This window comes from Lycorma delicatula, chromosome 5 (genome assembly GCF_047948215.1).
Source record: "Lycorma delicatula isolate Av1 chromosome 5, ASM4794821v1, whole genome shotgun sequence".
NCBI lineage: Eukaryota > Metazoa > Arthropoda > Insecta > Hemiptera > Fulgoridae > Lycorma > Lycorma delicatula.
In genome coordinates this window covers 5,026,886-5,051,420 of record NC_134459.1, presented here as the reverse complement: position 1 = coordinate 5,051,420, position 24,535 = coordinate 5,026,886, and the positions used below count along the sequence as shown (strand labels likewise).

At 29.1% G+C, this 24,535-nt stretch overlaps 1 protein-coding gene across 1 annotated transcript in view; it reads right to left on the bottom strand.

Moving 5' to 3' along the window:
- The window catches only part of LOC142324680 (neurexin 1-like), a 311,382-nt gene that overhangs the window by 50,386 nt on the left and 236,461 nt on the right, over positions 1-24,535 (bottom strand). Inside the window, exons 5-8 of the mRNA XM_075365567.1 lie at positions 16,375-16,533; positions 10,077-10,229; positions 8,364-8,471; positions 562-754 (exon numbers count right to left, since the gene is read on the bottom strand). Of these exons, the coding sequence (XP_075221682.1) occupies positions 562-754; positions 8,364-8,471; positions 10,077-10,229; positions 16,375-16,533 (613 nt within the window). The remainder of the gene's footprint in view (positions 1-561; positions 755-8,363; positions 8,472-10,076; positions 10,230-16,374; positions 16,534-24,535) is intronic.

Below are 24,535 nucleotides of genomic sequence, written 5' to 3'. Positions count from 1 at the left end.
ACCAACTTTCTCATAAAAATGGTTTTTATATCAGAATGACTTAATGTTATTTACTGTTACACTACAATAATTTGATACTAATCCATATGATGACAAAATATGAAAATATACTTAAAAAATCTACGTAGACATTATAATTCTATATTTTGTTCAAGATTTGTGTCAGAACTGTACTTAAAGAGATATCTTTTGGGGCACGTGATTTCTCTGGTACAATTAAGACATTCTTCCGACCTGCTGGTTATAACTTGTTCCACGCTCGAAATTGATACTGAAAGGAAAGTAGATCGAGGACAATGATGACATTGTAATTATATGAAAAATGAAGCATCTAAAGAATGTCTCTAAGAATAGTTCTGGGAATGTTTCAAGATATGTAGCTATTGAAGGAAACTACTGTGAATAAAATAAAATGTAAAACTTTTTAATGTAAACATCTGTTTGTAAAATAACATATTGTAGTAAAGTTCTCACAATAACATATTATTGAAACTTTTTGCGACTGCCTTGTATAAATAAAATAAAAACCATAAAATTTATAATAAAAAAAAAAGTTATTACCTGGTGTACTGAAGTCAGCTGTATTCCCATCAATAGTTAGCCTTCCTTCTTTGCCATTCCTTCTTAATGATATTTCATGCCACATTCCATCATCTATTCTACGCATTGTACCTTTAACTTTAACTGCACCTGAACCGAGGTCAAGATGTAAATATAAATGGCCGCTCATAAGTTCCAAAGCAAACATATCTGCCTGAAATTAGAATAGAAGAGTTACAATTTAAATAATACTGTATGCAGTATTAAGTGAAATAAAATGATTATTTTCATAGTTCAAATTTAGAGAAATCTATCAAAGAAGTAATCATTCTGCACATTATTTAATGCTGACTGTAAAAGGAAATATTTAAAGTAAAATAACTATGTTATTATTATTGGTTACTTAGTTGTAGAGTAGTTTTATCTTGTACGGTAAGTTAGCTGGAGAAGGTAAACACCAAGGTAGGGAAGGTATTGAATGAAAATTATGTTTTATTTTATTTACTTTTTAATCTTTATTGTTATGACCCTGAGCATACTGCTCTATATATTTTAACAACGAAGATAAGGTGGATAAAATGGTAGATAAAAAAATGCCAAGTCCTTGCTGGGAATCTACCCTGCTTGTTGAAAGCAGGGAGGGTTGATTTGCAGCAGGTTTGATTCAGCAACGAATGCCAATGGCTGAAAAGTACTAATTGGTATGTCATGTTTCTATACCTAGACTGTATTCTAACTAAATAATTCTATAACTGCAGGTTAGTTACAGTGCAGATTGATAGTTATCAGTATGCTGTCTTGCCATAATGCATAGGTAGCATATAGGTGTGTGCCAGCAATGATTACATAAGCCTGTTATGGTTGTGTTTTTTAGTCTTTGATAATTGATTCTTATGTATTTTATAGCATTAAATCTGAAAATAACCTTTTTTTCAGTACATCAGGATTTTTTGAAAATCACAAATTTCAAAATTGTAAAAAGTTGAAAAATTGTGATACAATAAAGTAGATATAAGATGTCTTTTTATAATAAATTAATATAATATATTCACTTTTTTGGCTTATACTATGCATTCTTATAGCTAAACAGTTGAGTAGTCTGAAGAGGAAGGTCATTAATTTTTAATGAAAATTTCCACAAAATAAGCCTAATTTCTATTGTAGTGCATTTTTAAATTAATCTACTTTTATTTATTTAATTAATTTTTACGAGGTACATTATGCCTTTGGAAACCACTCCCTATCTTCACCCACCATTAATGACAAAGTACGTAAAATACTTACAATCTTTGTGAGATCATCTTTGGATGGCTTATTCTCTGGTTCGCGCTTTTCCTTCTGTGATCTCTGTAGGGTTCATCTTGGTGTAACAAACAACAATAGTCTGCCATAATTAAAGTAGTTCATTTTCTTTGATACATCCTTTCCATTTCTTTCATGTCCTGATAAAATCTCTCACCAATCTCTTCACTTTCAGGAAAATAGTCCACATATGAATTTAGGAAGTAAACCTTCAAGCTTATGGAACAACCTAAATTTGTGTACTTCTGCAGCTTGTTCTCAATGATTGATTTCAAGTTCAGATCCTTCTTACTGCCCAAAACTTGGTTACTATGTCTTTAAACTCATCAAATATATCTGCCTGAAACATATCAGGCCTCTTTTTCTGTAACTTCCATTCCTTTCCCAAAATTACTACCATCTTTAAGAAGTTTTCCACTAACGTCACCCTCTTTTAGTTTGGTAGTTGATAAGACTGAAAATTTATTACAGATGTATTTTAAAATTTACCTTCTTTTGGTAAGTCTTTGACAGATCAATTCACCAAGCCTAACTTGATATGCAGAGGTGAACTTATTTGTATCTAAGAGAGCATATTTTTGATTCCATGTTCTAATGAAGCTCTTGTACAATGATTTCTTCTGTCTCTGCCATCACATTCACACAAAACACAAGGAAACTTTTTTATCCTCCTTGCTGGCCTAGGAACATCGATATTATTTTGATCACCGCACGTAATCCACTCATAATTATTGTATTTAATTTTATTGAGAATGAATTCCAAATTATCGTAACCCTCTTTCAAATGGAGAGAATGTCTGACAGGTATTGATGGATACATATTCCCATTGTGAAGAAAGACAACTTTGAGGCTTCTTTTGGACAAATCTATGAAGAGTCTACAATTGGTACTTTTGTCTGGAATGTTAAATTGAGTCAAAAGTTTATGTACATCAGTGCAGAAGACTGATTCTCCTTCTGAAAAAAATATGAAAAAGAATCCTTTTATCTGTATCTGAACTAGGAAAATGAGGTGCCAGCTGCTAGCCGGTTCTTCTCTTTAAGCCTTGAACCAAGCAATCCTGAATTTTCTTTGGTTAGATGTCAGTCTCGAACCAAAAAGTTTAGTTTAGACTGTGAATAAAGCTCTGGTGCACAGCTATCTCCGGGTTCATATTCTCATTGTTATCTTCATTTAAATCACTTGTGGAACCGTTTATTTCAGGTAAACTTTCTGGTGGAATTGGCACTGGTATGTATGGACCATAAGGAACTGGGCATAAAGCAGATGGGCATTTAGATAGACGATTCTGTTTTTATTCTTCAGATTGAAACCATGAATACTAGTCAAACAAAAGTAACAATCATCAGTGTGATTACGTGGCTCTTGCCACACCATTGGAACTCCAAATCTGAAAGCTTCTAGTTCACTCTTTTACCACCGTCTAAGTTCTTCAACACTTGTGTAGCAAACATAGTGGGGTACCCAAGTTTTGTCTTGATCTCCTACTTTCACTCTGAAATACATGAGATACACTTGTAAAATGAAACTTGTTATATTTCTTTTTTGCCTTTCCACCATTAACTCATAACAAATGTACCAAAAAAAAACTGCGGAATTTTTGCAGTCTCTTGAAGCCATCTTGATAGCCACAAAAAGTTTGCTTTATAGCCTGAAAAAATATTTTTCACTGACAAAAACACATTTGATCACGCAGGATGGTAAAAAACTTGATTTACGCATGCTGATGGTTGAAACAGCACTGATAGTAGTTGCACAGTGCATGAGTGGTGTGGGTAGCTGCCAATAAACATGTTAAGTCTTGTCACAACCTGTTGGCCAAGCTGTCAATTCCATGCATCACTGAGCAATGGAGAGGCAACTCTCCCACTACCTTGCCATCTTCAACCCATACCCTCCCCTCCGACCATCTCTTCAGACCACTCAGCTGTTTAGCTACAAGAATGCATAAGCCAAAACACAGTTAATAAATTATATTAATCTTTTTTTTTTGTCTTCAGTCATTTGACTGGTTTGATGCAGCTCTCCAAGATTCCCTATCTAGTGCTAGTTGTTTTATTTCAGTATATCCCTACATCTTACATCCCTAACAATTTGTTTTACATATTCCAAATGTTGCCTGTCTACACAATTTTTTCCTCCTACCTGTCCCTCCAATATTAAAGCAACTATTCCAGGATACCTTAATATGTGGCCTATAAGTCTGTCTCTTCTTTTAGCTATATTTTTCCAAATGCTTCTTTCTTCATCTATTTGCCGCAACACCTCTTCATTTGTCACTTTATCCACCCGTCTGATTTTTAACATTCTCCTATAGCACCGCATTTCAAAAGCTTCTAATCTTTTCTTCTCAGATACTCCGATCGTCCAAGTTTCACTTCCATATAAAGCGACACTCCAAACATATACTTTCATAAATCATTTCCTGACATTTAAATTAATTTTTGATATAAACAAATTATATTTCTACTGAAGGCCCGTTTTGCTTGCGCTATTCAGCATTGTATGTCGCTCCTGCTTCGTCAATTTTAGTAATTCTACTTCCCAAATAAAAAATTCTTCTACCTCCATAATCTTTTCTCCTCCTATTTTCACATTCAGTGGTCAATTTTCGTTATTTCTACTACATTTCATTACTTTCATTTTGTTCTTGTTTATTTTCATGCGGTAGTTATTGCGTAGGACTTCATCTATGCCGTTCATTGTTTCTTCTAAATCCTTTTTACTCTCGGCTAGAATTACTATATCATCAGCAAATCGTAGCATCTTTATCTTTTCACCTTGTACTGTTACTCTGAATCTAAATTGTTCTTTAACATCATTAACTGCTAATCATATGTAAAAATTAAAAAGTAACGAGGATAGGGAACATCCTTGTCAAACTCCCTTTCTTTTTACGGCTTCTCTTATGTTCTTCAATTATTACTGTTGCTGTTTGGTTCCTGTAAATGTTAGCAATTGTTCTTCTATCTCTGTATTTGAACCCTAATTTTTTTAAAATGCTGAACATTTTATTCCAGTCTACGTTATCGAATGCCTTTTCTAGGTCTATAATTGCCAAGTATGCTGGTTTGTTTTTCTTTAATCTTTCTTCTACTATTTGAGGCCTAAAACTGCTTTCCTTGATCCTATACTTTTCCTGAAACCAAATCGGTCTTTTCCTAACACTTCTTCCACTCTCCTCTTAATTCTTCTTTACAGAATTCTAGTTAAGATTTTTGATGCACGGCTAATTAAGCTAATTGTTCTGTATTCTTCACATTTATCTGCTCCTGCTTTCTTTGATATCATGACTATAGCGCTCTTTTTGAACTCTGACGGAACTTCCCTTTTTCCATAAATATTACACACCAGTTTGTATAATCTATCAATCGCTTCCTCACCTGCACTGTGCAGTAATTGTACAGGTATTCCATCTATTACAGGAGCCTTTCTGCCATTCAAATCTTTTAATGCTCTCTTAAATTCAGATCTCAGTATTGTTTCTCCCATTTCATCCTCTTCAACTTCCTCTTCTTCCTCTATAACACCATTTTCTAATTCATTTCCTCCATACAACTCTTCAATATATTCCACCCACCTATCGACTTTACCTTTCGTATTATAAATCGATGTACCATCTTTGTTTAACAGATTATTGGATTTTAATTTATGTACTCCAACATTTTCCTTAACTTTCCTGTATGCTCTGTCTATTTTACCAATGTTCATTTCTCTTTCCACTTCTGAATACTTTTCTTTAATCCACTCTTCTTTTGCTAGTTTGCACTTCCTGTTTATAGTATTTCTTAATTGTTGATAGTTCCTTTTACTTTCTTCATCACTAGCATTCTTATATTTTCTACATTTATCCATCAGCTGCAATATATCATCTGAAACCCAAGGTTTTCTACCAGTTCTCTTTGTTTCGCCTAAGTTTGCTTCTGCTGATTTAAGAATTTCCTTTTTAACATTCTTCCATTCTTCTTCTACATTTTCTACCTTATCTTTTTTACTCAGACCTCTTGCGAAGACCTTCTCAAAAATTTTCTTTACCTCCTCTTCCTCAAGCTTCTCTAAATTCCACTGATTCATCTCACACCTTTTCTTCAGGCTTTTAAACCCCAATCTACATTTCATTATCACTAAATTATGGTCGCTATCAATGTATGTTCCAGGGTAAGTTTTGCAGTCAACGAGTTGATTTCTTTGCTTAATCATGATATAATCTATCTGATACCTTGCAGTATCGCCCAGCTTTTTCCACGTGTATATTCTTCTATTATGATTTTTAAACTGGGTGTTGGCAATTACTAAATTATACTTCTTGCAAAACTGTACAAGTCGTTCCCCTCTTTCATTCCTTTTGCCCAGCCCGTATTCACCCACTATATTTCCTTCCTTGCCTTTTTGAATGCTTGCATTCCAATCTCCAACTATTATTAAATTTTCATCTCCTTTTATGTGTTTAATTGCTTTGTCAATTTTCTTATATACACAGTCTACCTCATCATCATCATGGGCGCTTGTAGGCATACAGACGTTAACAATGGTTGTCGGTTTAGATTTTGATTTTATCCTTATTACAATGATTCTATCACTATGCATTTTGAAATACTCTACTCTCTTCCCTATCTTCTTGTTCATTATGAAACCTATTCCTGCCTCTCCATTATTTGAAGCTGAGTTAATTATTCTAAAATCACCTGACCAAAAGTCGTTTTCCTCTTCCCACCGAACCTCACTAATTCCTATTACATCTATATTTATCCTATCCATTTCCCTCTTTAAATTTTCTAACCTACCAACCTTTTTTAAACTTCTAACATTCCACATTCCGACTTGTAGAATGTTATTTTTTAATTTTTTGGTGACCCCTTCCTTAGTAGTCCTAACCTGGAGATCTGAACGGGGGACTAGTTTACCAAGGAAGGCGCCTCCATCATTGCTATATGAAAATGCAGAGCTACATTTTCTTGGAAAAAAAAAGCAGCTGTAGTTTTCCATTGCTTTCAACTGCGCAGTACTCAGAGGACTAAGTGATGTTGATATGGTCGTTTAAGTTGTCCTGACCTATGCTCTTAACAACTACTGAAACAGTTGCTTCCCTCTTTCAGGAATCATTCCTTAGTCTGGGTCTCAACAGATACCTCTCCTCTTCGGTCCAGCTACTGTGTGTATCCCAGAGCACTCAAGCCCCCTCACCATCGGCAAGGTCTCATGATTCATAGAGGGAGCTATTAAAAAATAATATAATATATAATAATATAATTCATATTAATCTATTATAAAAATAAAAGTTTTATGTCTATTTTATAGTATCACCTTTTTGCAATTTTTCAACTTTTTACAAATTTTGTAATCTGCAATTTGAGAAAAATCCTGCTGTGATGGGCAAAAATGAAGACTATTTTAGGATTCAGCACTAAAAAATACATAGGAATCAATTATCAAAAGTTAAAAGACATTCCAAAACCCAAATTTTGCAGGCTTGTGTTATTTATGTACAATTGTTTTGAACAAGCAGTAATTAATTATAAAGTTGTAAGGACTTACGAAAAAAGGAAACAAAAATTTTTAGTCAAAACTTATGCAATGATTTATCTTTCCAAAAATTTTTATTAAAAAATCTTTACTTTCAAATAATCACTATTAATAAATTACACCAGTACACTAGATACTAAATTATAATAAAATATCATTAATTTAAATATGGTAATTATATAAACTAACTATAAATCTAGTTACGCTTGGGTGCTTGAAAAGACGTTCAATCTTCAGAAAATCTTTGTTAATTTTTCAAATGAAGCTTATTGAAGGATTTAATTATGACCTTTGTAATCTATTCAGCAGTTTTTATCAAAATCAAGTATACCATTCATGAATGATATGACAAAAAGTAGGGACAGATAGATTGACTGAAAGATAAACAGAAAAACCTATTTGTAATGGCCACATGTACTGTTTTTCTTTTAATTAAAAATACATCCTGACATGGCAATCCAAGTTACAGGAATACTCACTAATGAACAATACACGTTGGAGTCTATGAACTTCAAATCAACAAAGTGACGTAAATATCTAGAGATTTACAAAATGTCATATCAATCAATCAGAGGGCAAATAGACAATCACTCATTTTCATATAGTTAATGACAATGGCTTTTGGAAAAAATATTGCGGTATCAAAATTCATCTTAAAAAAGATTTTAAAGATTGTTAGTGACTTTATTCATTAATCTCTCTTCATACATATATTTTTATTAATCTTTTTTTAAAATGACATTCCAGTAAGATATCAATCATTAAAAAACTATCTTTCGGCAAATGGGCACAGTGCTTCAGGGTATATTTTATTACATACAATTTAAGTTTGAATCAAGGCTAAGATGAAATCATCCTGTGAATTTCACAGGATCACTCAATAAAACTGATTCATTAAGGATTGTAGACAATTGTTTTTGACAAACATTATGAAGGAGTGTTTTTTAAACACACCGCCTAAGTTGATATAATATTGTAGATAACTATTTTTACTTACATGAAAATTTCTTGGTCCAATATTATACATTATTAAACCATTGGGCTCAACAGTTCTAATTTTAAGAGAAATTGAACCAGTTCTTGTTGCTTCCCATGTTGGGAGTACCTAAAAAAAATTAAAAATTTCTTATAAATTTAGTAGAATCTTTAACTTTATTAAAATACAATTTAAACTAACTTTCTTCTCTGAAATTATTTAACTAATGTGTGATTTTCTACAATGGAAATGTATCCCTTCTGTGTTGACTTATTTGTACTAGAAAGTGTCACACTACAAAAAAAAAAAAAAAATTAATGAGATTGATTAATCAAGTGACTAGCCAACAGCTTTCTGAGATGTGATCACATTAAATCCCAATTATAAAAAAATTTAGAATAACAAATGATTTCTTTCAGTCAAAAGAGGTTAATCAAAATATCTTAAATAAATTTATCTATCCTATACTATGTAGTTAGTACATAGAATATTATGTGAGCATTTGTGTATGGTCCATTTTTAAAAATAAATATATAACTGACAAGTATGTAGAGAACATTCCAGAGAATAAGTTTTTCTGGCTGAAATATAATTCTGATGAAACATTAGCTAAAAAAGTAAAAACGGAGCAAAAAGTACATAGATGAGTTTTTAATTTTTTGACAAAAGTACAATTATAATTACACTGTGTTAGTTAATATGATTATTTTTACATGACAACTTAAGAATTATAGGAATCTAATTTTATACTACTGGTTACTAAATTCTCACTACAGAACATAAAAAAGCACATAAATGCTATGTTAAAATTTTTTTACCACAAGTTTGTGATAATAAAATATATTTATTCTCCTTTCAAAAAACACTGGAGTAGGTAAAAAAATTTACTCTCTAAGTATTAATTACATAAAAACTAGAACATAGTATACCTAGTACGTAGTACGTAGTATACCTAGTTCATTATAAATAAAATAAATAATTAAAAAAAAAAAAGTATAACTTTCAAGAAAATTTATTTATATATTAATAAATTATATATATATATATATAAATTATATATATTGTATATGTTATATACAATAATATTTAAATATAATGATGTAAAGTATTTTTTATATCACTATTTTAGTCATTAGTTGTACACACACACATGTGCGTGCACACACATACACCCGCACACACAATTATTATTTATTACATAAATATCCACACACATTAAGCTTTCTTTCATCGATTAAAATGTTTATTACTATTAATATCTCATATGTTTGTAAGCTATAAAGAAGCCATATATGTTTATTCATTTTTTTGTGTGTATAACAGAAAAGATTCCTCAACTGAGTAGGGGCAATGATTATAAGATGGATCTAATGCAATGGCACGTATAATTCCTACACTAGATATCCAGGGAGCGTGAAGAGGTGGTTGGGTGTGGAACGGTAGAGAGGGAATGATCAACCCACACGCTTGCCATGGGAAGTAGGGTAGTTTTACAGATTTGCTCAGGACCAGGGGTCCCCACAGCTAGCATGTCGTTAAATATAAACATTATGTTAGAGAAACAAGTTATATATAAATCCAATTTGAGTATAGAATAATATAATTGCAATTCCATTTCTGAAATAGCAAATATGTTCGAGTGCAATCAAAGCGAGTAAAATAATAACAGTTACATTTCTGAAATGGTAAATAGAGTACCGAGTGTTATTTATTTGTTAAATATTGTTTATTTACCAGATGAGAAGCTTTTGTTGTAAATGTAATCGGATCAGCAGCATCCACTTCCTGACAAATAAAATCTACATGTCCTGCCACAGCAACGAGTTTACTTCCAGTTCTTCCTAATTCCACTAAATTTAATCGCACCGTATCAGCAGTGAATTCAACCTGTATAAACAAAACAGATTATGTTAGAACAATAAATTATATCGATAATTCTTTTTATTTGAAGAACTACATTAGATCTTCACTATTTTAATGGTGTTTTATGGTAGATTAAAAATTCTCTGATCTAAATTTAGATTTACAAAACATCAAGAGATTATTATACATAAATCAGAATGTTTGTTGGTTGTAAATTTGTTTAAAATTCAAGAACCACTCGGCCAATCTGAATGAATCTTTGACAATTATATTTATTAAACTTTGAAAAAAGCATCCTGACAACTCCATTTCTAGATTAGTAGAAAGACATTTAGCTGACAAATTTTACAATAATGTCATATTTACAATAATTTTTCGAGTAGTAACATTTTCTCAAAATGGTATATTAAATCATGGTATGTAAAATATCATTATATGATTCCCACCAATATAATTTTGTAAATGAAAATCAGAAAAAAAACTGAATTTTCTTTTGGTGTATCATTAATCAAAACCCAATTATTGAGTTATAATAATTGAGTTACTGAAATATCAGTGATTTTAATAGAAAAATTTTATTTTATTATTGTTTCAGTGAGTGATATAATTTTTTTTTTTATAGAAAGTGCGACCTTTATACTGTTTACATGAAAATTACTGTGTAATTTGCCATATTTTTTCCTTGTTATTATACAATCTTTGCATTTTGTACAAAACTAAACAAAAAGCCCATAATGTTACTTTAGGGCCACTTTATGTATTTTTCTAATTTTACTGAGTTACACATGAACAGCAAAATCTGGTTTAATGAAACTCTCAGAATGAAATTATTTTAATCAGACAAAATAATTTACATAATAAAAATCTTAGGTGTAAATAATATTTTCACTTTAAATACTAATGGTCTGCTAGCTCTTGAAAATTTGAATAAGGTTTTTTGGTATTTACTAGTCTACAAAAAAATACATATCAAACAATACGTTTCTTTAAAAATATATGTTTTAGAATTACTACATTGTGCATAATCTGTAGGAACACTTATGCCAAAAGGTGACAATTTGGTTCTTGAGTAACTACTAAATAGGAAACTAATTTTATTTATGAAAACATATAATGTTACACAAAATTAAACCAAAAATATCCAAGCAAATATTTTCATATGTTTTTTGCTTAATGCTTTTTCATTGTACAACCATCCCACTCCATATAGTAATTTTATAAAGTGTAATTTTTTCTATACATTAAATGGCATTTAAAGTAACTTTTTTGTTGTTGTTTATATATTGTAACAGATAGTCTTTTAATTTGTCAATTATGTTTTTTCTTTAAAGGAACATAAGTAATGATATAATACTAGAAATTGAATCTTTGCTAAGAAAATAATTTAAGACCAGATGAATACAATGTAAGAATGTAATTTTAAAGTATCCTCTAAAAATTAGTATAGATAACGATATAGTAAAAACTGAAAAAAGTTGAGTTTGTGTTTAACAGTGTAATTACAGAAAAAAAAGATTAGACAGAATATTGGAGGCAAAAATCGTATCATTATACTGATGCAATAGTTGCAAAATGATTACAGATATGTTTTTACATTTCATATTTTGCTTAAATTACTTTATATTCTTAAATAAATGTTTCTTTTCATAATATGAATGTTTGTGAACAGATAAATGAAGCGCATAAGAGAAAACATCAGATGTTTGGAGTTGTAACAAACAGCTGTAACATTTCAATGTTTAGTAAATAATTGTAACTGCAACATATTTTGATGAACTAGTTCTTAATAGAGTCTTGTTTTTCAATGCAAACTTGACACATTTTGTAAAGTGAAATATTGATCTGTCACTGCATTTACAACAGCTGTGGCCATAACAGAACACTCTGATTGGCCTTCTATTGTCACCCATTGTCATATCAATCCTTTTGTTAAATTCTATAAGTTTGATAAATTACTTTGGCTAAAGTCACAGGAGGCAAGCTATTTAACCATACAGTTCAGTTCTATTACTGCACAATGGAAGTTCATTTTCAATAAATTACTTTAATAAGTTTATTATGACATGTGAAAAAGTATAATAACATTTTGTAAAAATTAATATTTATATTTAATTATAGTGAAATATGCACTTTTTGTTATGCCATGTAAGCAAGTCATTTTACTGTGATTTATGTAAAGAAAAAACTTTAATAACAATAATAAATAAATCGATACGACTGTATTCATTTACTGTAACAAATTGGAAGATATTTTCTTTACTTTCATATACCTGGAAATCATGAATTTTAAAAACATTCATTTGCTTAATGTACTCTATTTCATAAACCATATTATTTTTGTCAGTTAAGGCTACTGTTTAGGTCTTGTTTCTCATGTAAAGAAAAAAAATGAAATAAATTTTTTAAAAACTAATTTACACCAAGAACAAAGTACATCATATATATTGAGTGATGTATATGAGATATATTTTTTTTGCTTGAAGATATCACCACAAAGCTTGAAGCTTGTGTGTGGGATATGGAAATGTAGCGTATGAAAAATGACCGGTATTCGAATCCAGGACCTCCGGATGAAAGGCTGAGACGCTACCACTTGTGCCACGGAGGCCAGTGCCTCCGTGGCTTCTTAGTTATTGGTTTGATGCCAGTAATTATGAATCATTTAAACTGATATTTAATAAATTAAAAATTTTAATATTTTCATGAATTAGCATTTAGAAATTTGCCACTTTTGCTGAAATGAAGATATTTATTCTAACATAATGACACTACTCACTTTTATAGAACCATACAAACTATTTTTGCACTGTGCAATACTTTGACATTACCTTAAAGTACCTTAAAATGGCAAAACATCCTTAATTTCCTATGATGTCAAAGATTTTTCGACTAATTCATTAAAAATTAAACAATCCTTTAGAAAAATCAATATTATTCTTTATATAAGTTAAATGAAATAAATAAATGAGAACTTTTTTGTGAACTAATTTAAATGCTTAGAGAATGTTTAAAATGTTTATTTTTTTTATTCTCAACGAATTTTACTTATCTTCACGTAGTTGCATCATTATTATGACTGTATCGTATAATTATTATTTGAATGAATAAATGTGAATTGTAACCACCTGTCTCTTTTTTTTATTATTAATTTTTGACAATACTCTCTGATTGAGGTTTCCCCATCCTTTCCTTGACTTTCCAGCCAAATAATGCAGGAGTTCCATTTTACTGTACGTTAGCACATCTACTTTTTCTGATGTTATCTATACAATGCAGCTCCATACTGATCTCAAAAGAGTATTTATTTATTTATTATTAACATCTGCAAACTTGTTTGTAAGTTATCTCTACAATCACACAATTATTATATGGAAAATTAATGTGTACATATCTTTGGAATTCAACTTAATGATTAACTATTATTTTGAAACATGTTTCATCTGGTCTAGATAAAATGGAATTGAAAAATATAGATCCTAGATCACAGACATGAGAATCAATGAATAATGACTCTCAATTTTATACAGACTTTATGTAATTTAGTTTATAACTCAATTCCCCATGACTTTTTTCTATTTTGAAATGGAGGTAAACTACACCTAAAATGTGTATAACAGAAAATAATCTTCATTTTAATTTTATGCAGTTTATAAAAAATCCTTTATTTTTGGACAAATGTGTCTCACTGTAAAGGGATCCCATAATTTTCCTAAAATTAAAAGGGATCCCACAAATTTTCCTAAGTATTTTCTTATACTAAAACTTATTAAAACAAACATCGATCAAATTTTGAAGTCAAACACACTAACATGACATACAGAAAGAAAACTAGGTATTTTCTAATAGGTGGATTCTTGGTAGGTCATCCTCAGTCCTAGCATTCTATGGGCTTTCAGAATTGCACTAGGGGAATAATGAAATTCCACATTCCTCACATCCTGACTCCAAAGGGTAAGACTCCCACCATGTGATGTTTCCAGTCACCATGCCACCCCCTCTGTACCTAGCCTTGATGGGCTTTACCAGAAGTCATCTTCCAGAACCTCAAAAGTAGACATATTGCAGTCTTGCCTCGGCCAGGATGCCACTGATATGAATGCCGCAAGTGAGTTTCCCATCAATGTATTTCTAACAAAGGTGGACACATAGAAACAAAACACATCTCAGCTAGTCTTAAAGAAGACTGAATCCGCAATCGTTGAATGAGGCAACTGAAATCCTACCTAAGGAGGTAAAAGTGAGTCCGACACACAACTTGAACTAAAACTAAAAGACACAAAACTAAAACGTAAACCATAACATATCTAGTAAAAAATTAACAAAAACAAAGAAACAAGAACAATAAAAATGAAAGAGACAAAGGAAGCCAGCTGAGACTAAATTCCTTCCGCTATCCTTTCTTTTGCTAGCTATGAATTCCTCAGCTGTAGACCGTTTGATTTGACTATCCCAGTTCTGATGCAAATTCAACACTGACACACGAATGTCCAGTCGAAAAATGATCTCGTTACGTTTCTCATCATATTTCATGCATTCATATAGCAAATGAAATTTGTCATCTAACACCCACACTGCGAGCATAAACTCGAATCAACCAGACTGAATCTCACCAGCTTGCCCCGAAAAGCACTGTCCCGAAAGAAACAGTATAACATACTTGTTTGGGAAAATCCAGGAGGCATGCCACAAGAACCTAATATCTAAGAAGAGATCGTACGTATACTACCCGTCTTCTGTCACAACCCATCTAGCTTGCCTTATATCAAATCTACGCTGCTCAATTTCCTGTACCCTTTTGAAAGTCAACTCACCCAACTTCCTAGCATAACGTTCCTGCCTTTCTACCCCAAAATGAACTCCACCTCAATAACAAAAAAAATTCATTATCTACAAGGATTGCAACCGAAACCTATGCCATTTCACAGAAAAAATTCAACCACAAGGGACAAAAGTCTAGGCTCTGCAGTAAATAGGAGGTAATGCACTCTCTGACACTCTTGGGATCTAATCCTGTAAAGATTGCTTTAATTTTTTATTTACAGATTCAGAAAATAGCTTAGATAATTATTTGTGGGTTGCTATCTTCTAACATATTATAAAAAAATTTAAGAATTTGGAAAAGCGGTATCATATCTGCACAACTAATTAGAATTATCTAAATAGGTTCTTGAGTCACTTGATTTATTAGTTCAATTGCTTTTAAAAAGAGATAGCCATGTTCAATAAAATCTCTTTTTTTTAAAAGAAGGAATTGAAAATATTCTTGTCAATCTCCTAGTCCATCAGCATGAAAATATGGATTTACAGTTACTTTAAATCCGAAACTGAAATCTGTAACTGTAAACTCTGTCAGTTTTCCAAGGATGTTTTTTATAGCAGAAATAATAATTTAACCTGTAATACATTAGCTTTAATATTTGTTAATAATTTGCATAATATTATAACTTTTTGTATCGATATATAACCTGTGAGCATTTTAAAAATGTGTTCAATATGAGTCAAGATTTTGTTTACTCATAGGACTGATCAAAGAGAGACTAAAAAAATCTATAAACAATCACATCTGATAACCTGTAGAAGCACTGTTATAAAAGTTGATATCCGCAATAAAAAAAAACAAATAAATATATTTCTTATAATGTATAATAAAGCACTGTTGCACAACAGAATGAAATTAATAATATTAATCTGTTTTTCTATACTACCTTCTCAGTCTTTCTTATGGTCATAATACTAATAAAAAACTGAACACAAGAGACACCAGTCAGAGTTACTTTCTCTGAGAGCAATAGAGATGACCAATATAAAGACAAGGTGTCAGTTGTAAGGGTATATTTAAACTGGACTATAGTATTAAAGATGGATATTTCTTTCTTCATTCAGGTCATCTATGAATCATGTATAACAGTTGTTATTTAGGATTTACTCTTCTCACTATTCTTACTTCTTCATTTCAACTCTCGATGATTCTGTGGTTCTCTCCTCTCCTCTGAGTCCCGACTCCTCTTCTTGTTACTATCCTGAAAACCTTAAAATTTTTTTATTGTTTTTCTGTACCTTTCTTCAATGCCCATTTCTTCAATATCCTTAATTATATTTTCGATTTTATTATATTAAGTAAATTTTAAAAATAATTCTTTGTTATTATTTAATAAGTTTTATTTCTCACCTTACGAAGACAACCAATAAAATTATTATGTATTCGTGATCCTGGTAGAGCATGTGTATTTTCACTACCAGCAACATAAACTCGACTAGAAGAAAGTATTGTAAACGTTCCAGCTGTACTTGAGTGCTCAGAATAAACTCCATCGACCACTAATGACACCTGAAATAAATAAAATAGTTATTATTTTTATAATTTATAACATACTATAATATAACAATTTACATTAGTTTTGGAGAGCTGGAAAAGTACATTTTAAAACTATAAAAAGTTGTTAAAGATTTTTTCAACGTAACAACATTAAGAGAGTAAGATTAAATATAATCAATAAAAAGATTCTACAATGAAATCAGTCCCAGTACGCTTGTTACTGTTGTTCATTTATTTATTTTATTTAGCAACCATCAGCTTATGTTCCTTTACAACCATTCAAGAGATATGAAACAGCATGTGAAAATTTCTCAGTCTTACCTAGAATAATGACAATTATGAATACTTTCATTCAGCAAATGTCACTAAATAATCACTCGTTCACCTAGAAAATTCTTGGTTCATCATTTAATGGTATTGTAATTTTACATAGTAAATGTTAAATTTATTTTTATTTTCTGTTGTCTTATTATATAGTTTTCTGTAATAATTTTCTGTTTATGAATTGTCAAATGTAACAGTGACACATGTAAAATGAGAATTTGCAGAATTGTTTTATGCAGTAAGAGTAAACAAAAAATTACAAAAATATGATACATATCAAAACCCAACTGTCATCAACCAGAAGAGCTGCTGTGCAGGGATTAAATCGAATGTGATACGTAGATTATTTCTTGACAAATAAAATAAATCGTTTTGCTAATAAATAAAATTATGATGATGTTTAATGAAATTTTTTTATATTTTTAGTGATAGCTTCTCATATTTCTGAGACAAAGAGATTTTGAGTGTATTCATTCATGAACTGTACAAAAAACTGTTTTTAAGTTGAACATCATAATAAAATAGAAAATACAAAAAATTAAGTATCAAATGGGGTGAATATACATTTACAAGAATTTATTATGATCTCTGGTACTAGATATTTTAGTAAAAAAGTATAATTTAAAAATGTATACTTTTTGTTTTAAGAACTCAGTTTTTTGTTCTATCACATCATTAGCTAAAAAAAATATTATACAGACTAAATAGCCTGAGACAACTGTTTACTATAACCATTTATCAATCTTGTTTTTAAAAAATTCTAATAGGGAAGCAAGCAGAAAATCGTATCATCTAAACACCATAAACTAAAGAATGCTGCAATACAGTTTGACAGAATGATTTTTCAGGAAAAAATAAAAATTCCATAAAAATACATTTGTGAAAAGTTTACAATCTTGCTGTGATACACATAAAAAAACAAAAATAATTCCATCTGATTATAAAGAAACCTCTACAAAAAGGAAAAAAATCAAGATGACCAAAAAAATCCACTATATATAAAACATTAAAAACAAATATATATTTTAAATAAACAAGGTATAAATAAAATATTAATGTATTATGAAATAAAGTGAATGTAATGCAAATGGGAATGTTTTCTGAAAACACTCAGAAAGCAGACTGTGTGTCATTTTTTTTCTGTTTTTAAAATTTTAATTTTACAACCTTAGACATCTTGTATACATGTATTTTAAAGAGGATGATAAATCTGAACTTAAGTAGATTTGCACCTTGGTATCCTGCAGTATTATACGTAGAACCAGCTGACTTTAGATTAGTTGCAGTATTATAAATTGGTAATCAATGACTTGAATTGTCATTTAAATGAGCATGAAATCACAAAATGTAATGCAAAATTAAAATTATAGTAAATCATGAGAGGTATAAAAGTAATGCAGTATTATAAGATGAAATAAAGTGCTATTATCTAAATAATCTTTTACCTGGAAGATCCCAAGTTTTTACCCCAGACAGACATTGCATTCTTCATGTGGTACAAAGTTACCTTTCAATATTTCCAAGACCAAATTTCAAAATTATGTTTCATTAATTATTAAACAATAAAAAAAAAAAAACAATGAATGGATTTGGTTTTTGTTTTTAGTTTCATGAAAATATAAATTGTGATATAATGTTTAAACATATTTATAGAAAGAAATAAAATGTAATAAATAATTATTTTAAATAAAATTATTGTACTTTTGACTTCTGGACTGTTTTGATTTTACTTAAATGATTTAAAAATTTTAATTTTTATTTAAAACTTTTTATTAAAGCTTTCTACATTTTTCAGTGTGTTTTCATATTTTTATTGCTGTAATTTTAAAATTTGTAATTTTAATCCATTTCAATGAATCATTTCTCCTGCTAAGGGGAGATAGTGTATACAATGCATTATTTTTACAGAGCAGTATATATTAACTTTCTTTTATGCTAGCTGTCCTATTCCTTTTTACTGTTGTGATGCATTTAAAGAATACCTGACATATAATAGCAAATGTCATGGAATCTTTCTGAAAGTAATGATGTCCATTATTCAGATTTGTCTCTGTAGTAACAGGATGGTCTTCTAGGGTGAAACATCATTTGCATTTTGGTAGGTATGTTAATATGGAACACTGTAATCAATTCAAGAAAGAAGACAAAAGGAAAACAATTTCCTTAGTAAACCTGGCATGAGATGCTTGTGATGGTTGCCTTGTGAATGGTTGCCTTTTGCATAAGTGACAAATGTCAGATCTCCTACAACTGTGTTTGGTTACAGCATTTAACATACTTAAATATATATATATTATAAATAATTGTTACGTATAAGTATTTGTATGATGATAAACCAAGGAATTAGGAGTTTATCACCTCAGGAAAAAGCTGATTTTTTTTTAACAGCTTATCTTGTGAAAGATTCAGTTTCTAGTTAAGAGAGATGCAGTTAAATGAAATTAATAGGTCTTAGTGTAAATAATAAACATGACAATAATATTAAGCAGACTTTCTTTATTCACTAAAGACATGAAAAAAAAACTAAATTATGTAAATTATATTCAGTATTTAATAAAGACTGGTAATAGAAGAAACTGACATAGGGATAAGAAGAGTTCAGACAACAGTTAGTTAATTTATTACTAATAATTAATAATTAAGCAATCTTTGTACAAAACTGATTCATAATTAAAAAAAGGAAGAACCTATTCTTATGTTATTATTTAGTTTTAATAATCATAAAAGTCATCTTAAAATAAGTTAATTAACTTGGAATTGTTATATAAATTTAATTATGATAGACAACGGTTAATTTGTTATTAACTTCTAGGCTATATTACTCAAATGCTATCACCGATATAATGGATACAAGTTGATGTAAATAAGGAAAAATTAATTATTAATAATTACAGTCAATAAATTGTTTAGTCAGTTCATTTATTTAGAAATCTAATGAAAACTACAAAAGTGCTTGATGAAAAACATATATACTATGTTTATAATCTCAGAGTTTTCAAATATTAATAATTACTTAATGTTAATGATTTTATGAACAGGTAAAAAATAATTATCAATGAGATCAGAAAGAGGGTAGGTAATGTTCATTACCAAACAAATCAAATGGTTTGTTTTTTTATGTTCCTGTAACTCTAGAATGGTTGAAAGAATTTCATAAAGACATGAAATTGTAAGTTTCAATTATGTGAATGGTTTATCTGGGCAAATGGCAATTTAAAGAAGAAAAGTTTTAAAATGTTGGTGTTATTTTGTTTGATCTAAAAACAATATTGTTTTGAAACTCATGAAGTGTAATATTAAATATCATGCTTGAAAAGTTAATTTTAAAACATATAGGGTCCCACAACAATAAATGAATGAAAAGTAGTTACGAAAAGTTATAAATCACTGATTTATAAAAAAAATAATATGAAAATAATATTTATCAAAGAAATAAATGTGAGATAATTGTAGTGAAATGCTGGAAATTTTTTAATCCAAAATTAACATTAAGAAAGAAACACATGTAATAAATTACATTATTAAGTATTGTTTGCATATTAATCTTACAAAAAAAAAGGTGAGTATAAATTCTTTGTATTAAAAAAATAAACAAATATTTTTAAAGTAAAATTTATATTCATTAAATCCCTTCAATTGTTTCTGGGCTGAAATATCCCACATCTGAAATCATATGTCTCTCAACTTCCTCTTCTTTCATTGTAGGTAAAAGTTATCTGCTCTTTCTGTAAATGTGTTGACACAATTTAATAAATAACAAAATGTATAATTTATTTGAATTTAGGTTTTTTTTGTTAATTTTTAATCATCATGATATCAGCTTCATTCCAGTTACTGGATTTGGGTGTTGAGTAAGTGTTACCAGTGCTCTCTGTCCATTCATAATCACTCCCTTTCTATTTACTCCGATTTACTATCTCTGCTTTCTAACTTTCTTCTTATACTCTCTCCATTTTCCACTTGGATGTTTTTCTATATCTTGCTATATCCCCATTTATCTTGGGATTTTGTTTTCAGCCATTCTTTCAGAGGTGCCCAAACTACCATACTTGCGACTTCTTCAAATTCTCACTCTTGCCCTATTTATTCCCAATTATTTACATTTCTTATTCTTTATCTTCTTTTTATTTCCTTATGCCTCTTACAAATTTCATTTCCCCCGTCTACAGATTTCTCTAATCCTTTTTTGTCACCGTCTATGTTTCAGTTGCAAATTTAATTATAGGTTTAAAATATAATTTATTAAGTTTGTCTACCCCTGTACATTCCAATTCTGATTCGACGTTTATTAGTTTGATGGAAGTTTCTTCCTTTTTGGAATTGGCTGGTTATCTCATTTTCTATCCTCCGATCTGCTGTCAGATTAGAACCCAAATATTTAAGTTTGTCAGTGACATTCAGCGGTGTTCCCTCCAAAATAATAGCCTTTTCCAGTTCTCTTTTTCTTGCCACCGACAGAATCTCATTTTTCTCTTTACTAATTTTTAACCTCTGCATTTTTAACTTACTGTTCCATTCCTTCAAACATTTCTGTACTTTTTCTTCATCGGTTCCTCATATTATCATATCATCCGCAAAAATCATTCTTCTAATATCTTCATTTAATGTTTGTTTAACTCTTCTCATGATGCTTTTCGTACTGTGTTAAACAGTATGGGAAGAAACACGCTTCTTTGCCTTAGTCCATTTTTCACATCAATAGTCAGTATAAATTAACTTTTAAAATCTTATTAATTTTGTTTGTTTGTTGCATTCAGCTTTTTCAAGGAAAGTTTCTTGAAGCTGATATTTAAGGGAAAATAAAACCATATGATGTAATGCAATGTTTACTTAGTAGTGATAATATTGTGGGTATGCATGGAAGAAACGAGTTTGCCAAAAGGTTGTTAGCAGTAATGATTGTACTGAGTTCAAGTAATACAAGAGCTATACCTATTTCAGTCAGATAACTCTATTAGATAATGTAAATGGTTAAGCAGATTCATTTATACAATGAGAATTGTTGGTTTAACAATACTTTCTTCTTTTATGAGGCATGGTCTAATTTGCAACTGCAACACATATATGTGTATATAATCATGATTATAATTTTGTTTTTTAAATTATCATAAAGCTCTTTTCAGTTGTTTATGAAGAAGATAAGATATATGATCAGTGCATATGTAAACATGTATATATATACATCTCAAATAAAAGGTAAAACATTCATGTTAATACTAATTTAGAAATATTAGATATAAATAATAATAATAAATAAATTACATATTAAAGAAATATTATATTAGTAAATTTACAAAATATATAGAAATTTATTAATAAACAAATTGAATATGATAATGCAATGTTTAAATTGTTAGACCTGACATAACAATTGAATATTTTGATAACTCTCTCTTTTTCTGTTTAGCCTTCGGAACCATCATAAGATATACTTCAGAGGATGAATGTAGATGGTAAGTATGAATGTAAATGAAGTGTAGTTTTGTAAAGCCTCAGGTCATCCTGTTAAATATTTTGATAACTAATATTCATTATCTAACCGTGGTAAATACAAGAAGTTTTAACTATGACACTACTATATACATACTAAAATTATTTATACATTAATTAGTTTTACATTAATTTTAGTTTTTTAACTAAAATTTAGTTAACTACATTTTTAACTGTATATTTTAATTTATAATTGTGTGTAATTTATTAAATTTGACTGTTGAATAGATAGATGAGTGTTTTTATCTTTTATTTGAACTGTATCTGGTAGATTTAAATATTTGTTTTTAAAATAATCTATTTTATATAGCAGCATATAATGTTTAGAAAAATATATTTATGTATTTAAGCAGAAGTAGTAATAAATACATAAAACAGAAAATTATTTGAGCATGCATTATCTACCTATAATCACATAGGAATTAAAAAACAGGTCTTTTATCAATAATTAAAAAGAAAACTAATCAACAGAGTAATATAGGTTCTTTATACTAAAACAAGTTTTTAATATTAATTAAAAAAAATTATTGGTAAGGTCTTTTAAGTGGTAGTCGATTAAAAACAGCAATGGTAGCATAATATCGCTCTTTTCTGTATGCCAAGTACTAAATTACACAAAAATAGTACTTTTGTTAAGTCTGTGAAAATGGATATTTCATTTATTTATTTTTTCATTTATTTATTCTTTCTAGCAAAGGTAAAACATTTGTAAATCTAAATGCTTGAGTAAGTAAAATTATTAATTTTCTAAATGTTATCAAGATGATTCAAATTAATGAGTACCTTTCAATTTTCTTTTGTAAGGAACTTATTCCTTAAGAAGGTTCAAGGAATAAACAGCTAAATTTGTTTGATATTGGTCTAGCTATTTGAACATTATTTCTGAAAAAGTAACGTAAACCGAGTAATGAAGGACATTCGTTGTTTGTGTAGTGAGTGCACCGGTAGCTTATTACAACCCTTAATTGTTTATTAAAATCTGACAAAAGAACTGCGGGCAGGAGGCAGTATTGAGAAGCAAATAGTATTAAAATAAAAATGGGAACATTTTGAAATGTTAATTATCCACACAGGCTTTAAAATTCTGTCCCAACAAACTTCATAAGACAATAAAAAATGTATTGAAATGAAATGAAAAATGATTAAAAGTTACTTTGTATTAAAATTTTGGTTAAAATGTTTGCATAAACATTAGTGGAAATGAAATTATATTATTTTTAATATTCATTAAATATGTATATTAAATGGAAATTATAACAATATTTAATTAAAGTTATTTTAAATAAAGATAAATTCTTGATCATTAATATAACTGGATCTAAAATATATTACTGATTAATTATTATTAATACTAATTTATTTAATATGATACTGTAAAATCATATAAAGGTTTATCAGCGAAGGACAGGAGATTTAAATCCATTAACAATATTGTACAAAGGGAAATATAAATGAACTGTTGCATGTAATGATATAAATATATGTTGCTATTCTGGTTTAATAATTATCTAACCAGAAATTATTCTGTTTCAATATTCATAGCTCATTAAACAATCATATTATTACAGAAACATATTATTATTTTATTTATAAATAGAATTGATAGTGTTTTTTATTGAAATATTATACAATCTTCTTTTAAGTAATTAATTTTATTAGAAATTACAGTCTGATACAAATTAGTCTCTTTTTTTTAAGGATCAATGAAGCTTTTTTTATAAGAGACATAATATCCTGATTACATTTTTAATTTTCTAAGCTGAGGTCTGTGGTAAAATATTCTCTCTTTTTATATGGAAAACACTAGATTCAAATAACAGAGAGAATGTTCTACTACAGACCTCAGCTTAAAAAATTAAAAATCTAATTTATCAGTCTTATAACATTCAGTAATTATACATAAAATTATTATAGCGATAAAATTATAGTTATTTTATCAGTTATGAATTTCATAAAAAAATTACTCAACACTCAGAATTAATTACACTTCAATAAAAATTTTCATTAACCAGTATTCTGCTACGTAAATAAAAATATTAAAAAAAGTGTATTATATTTATAATTTTTATGTTGTATGTTTCTCTAAGTATATATACTGTATTATATACTTTACACACAACATGATACAAAAGGCCATGTCATAAGAAAAATTATATTCTATATATCAAACTGACATTAAAAGTTGAGTAAATATAGATTT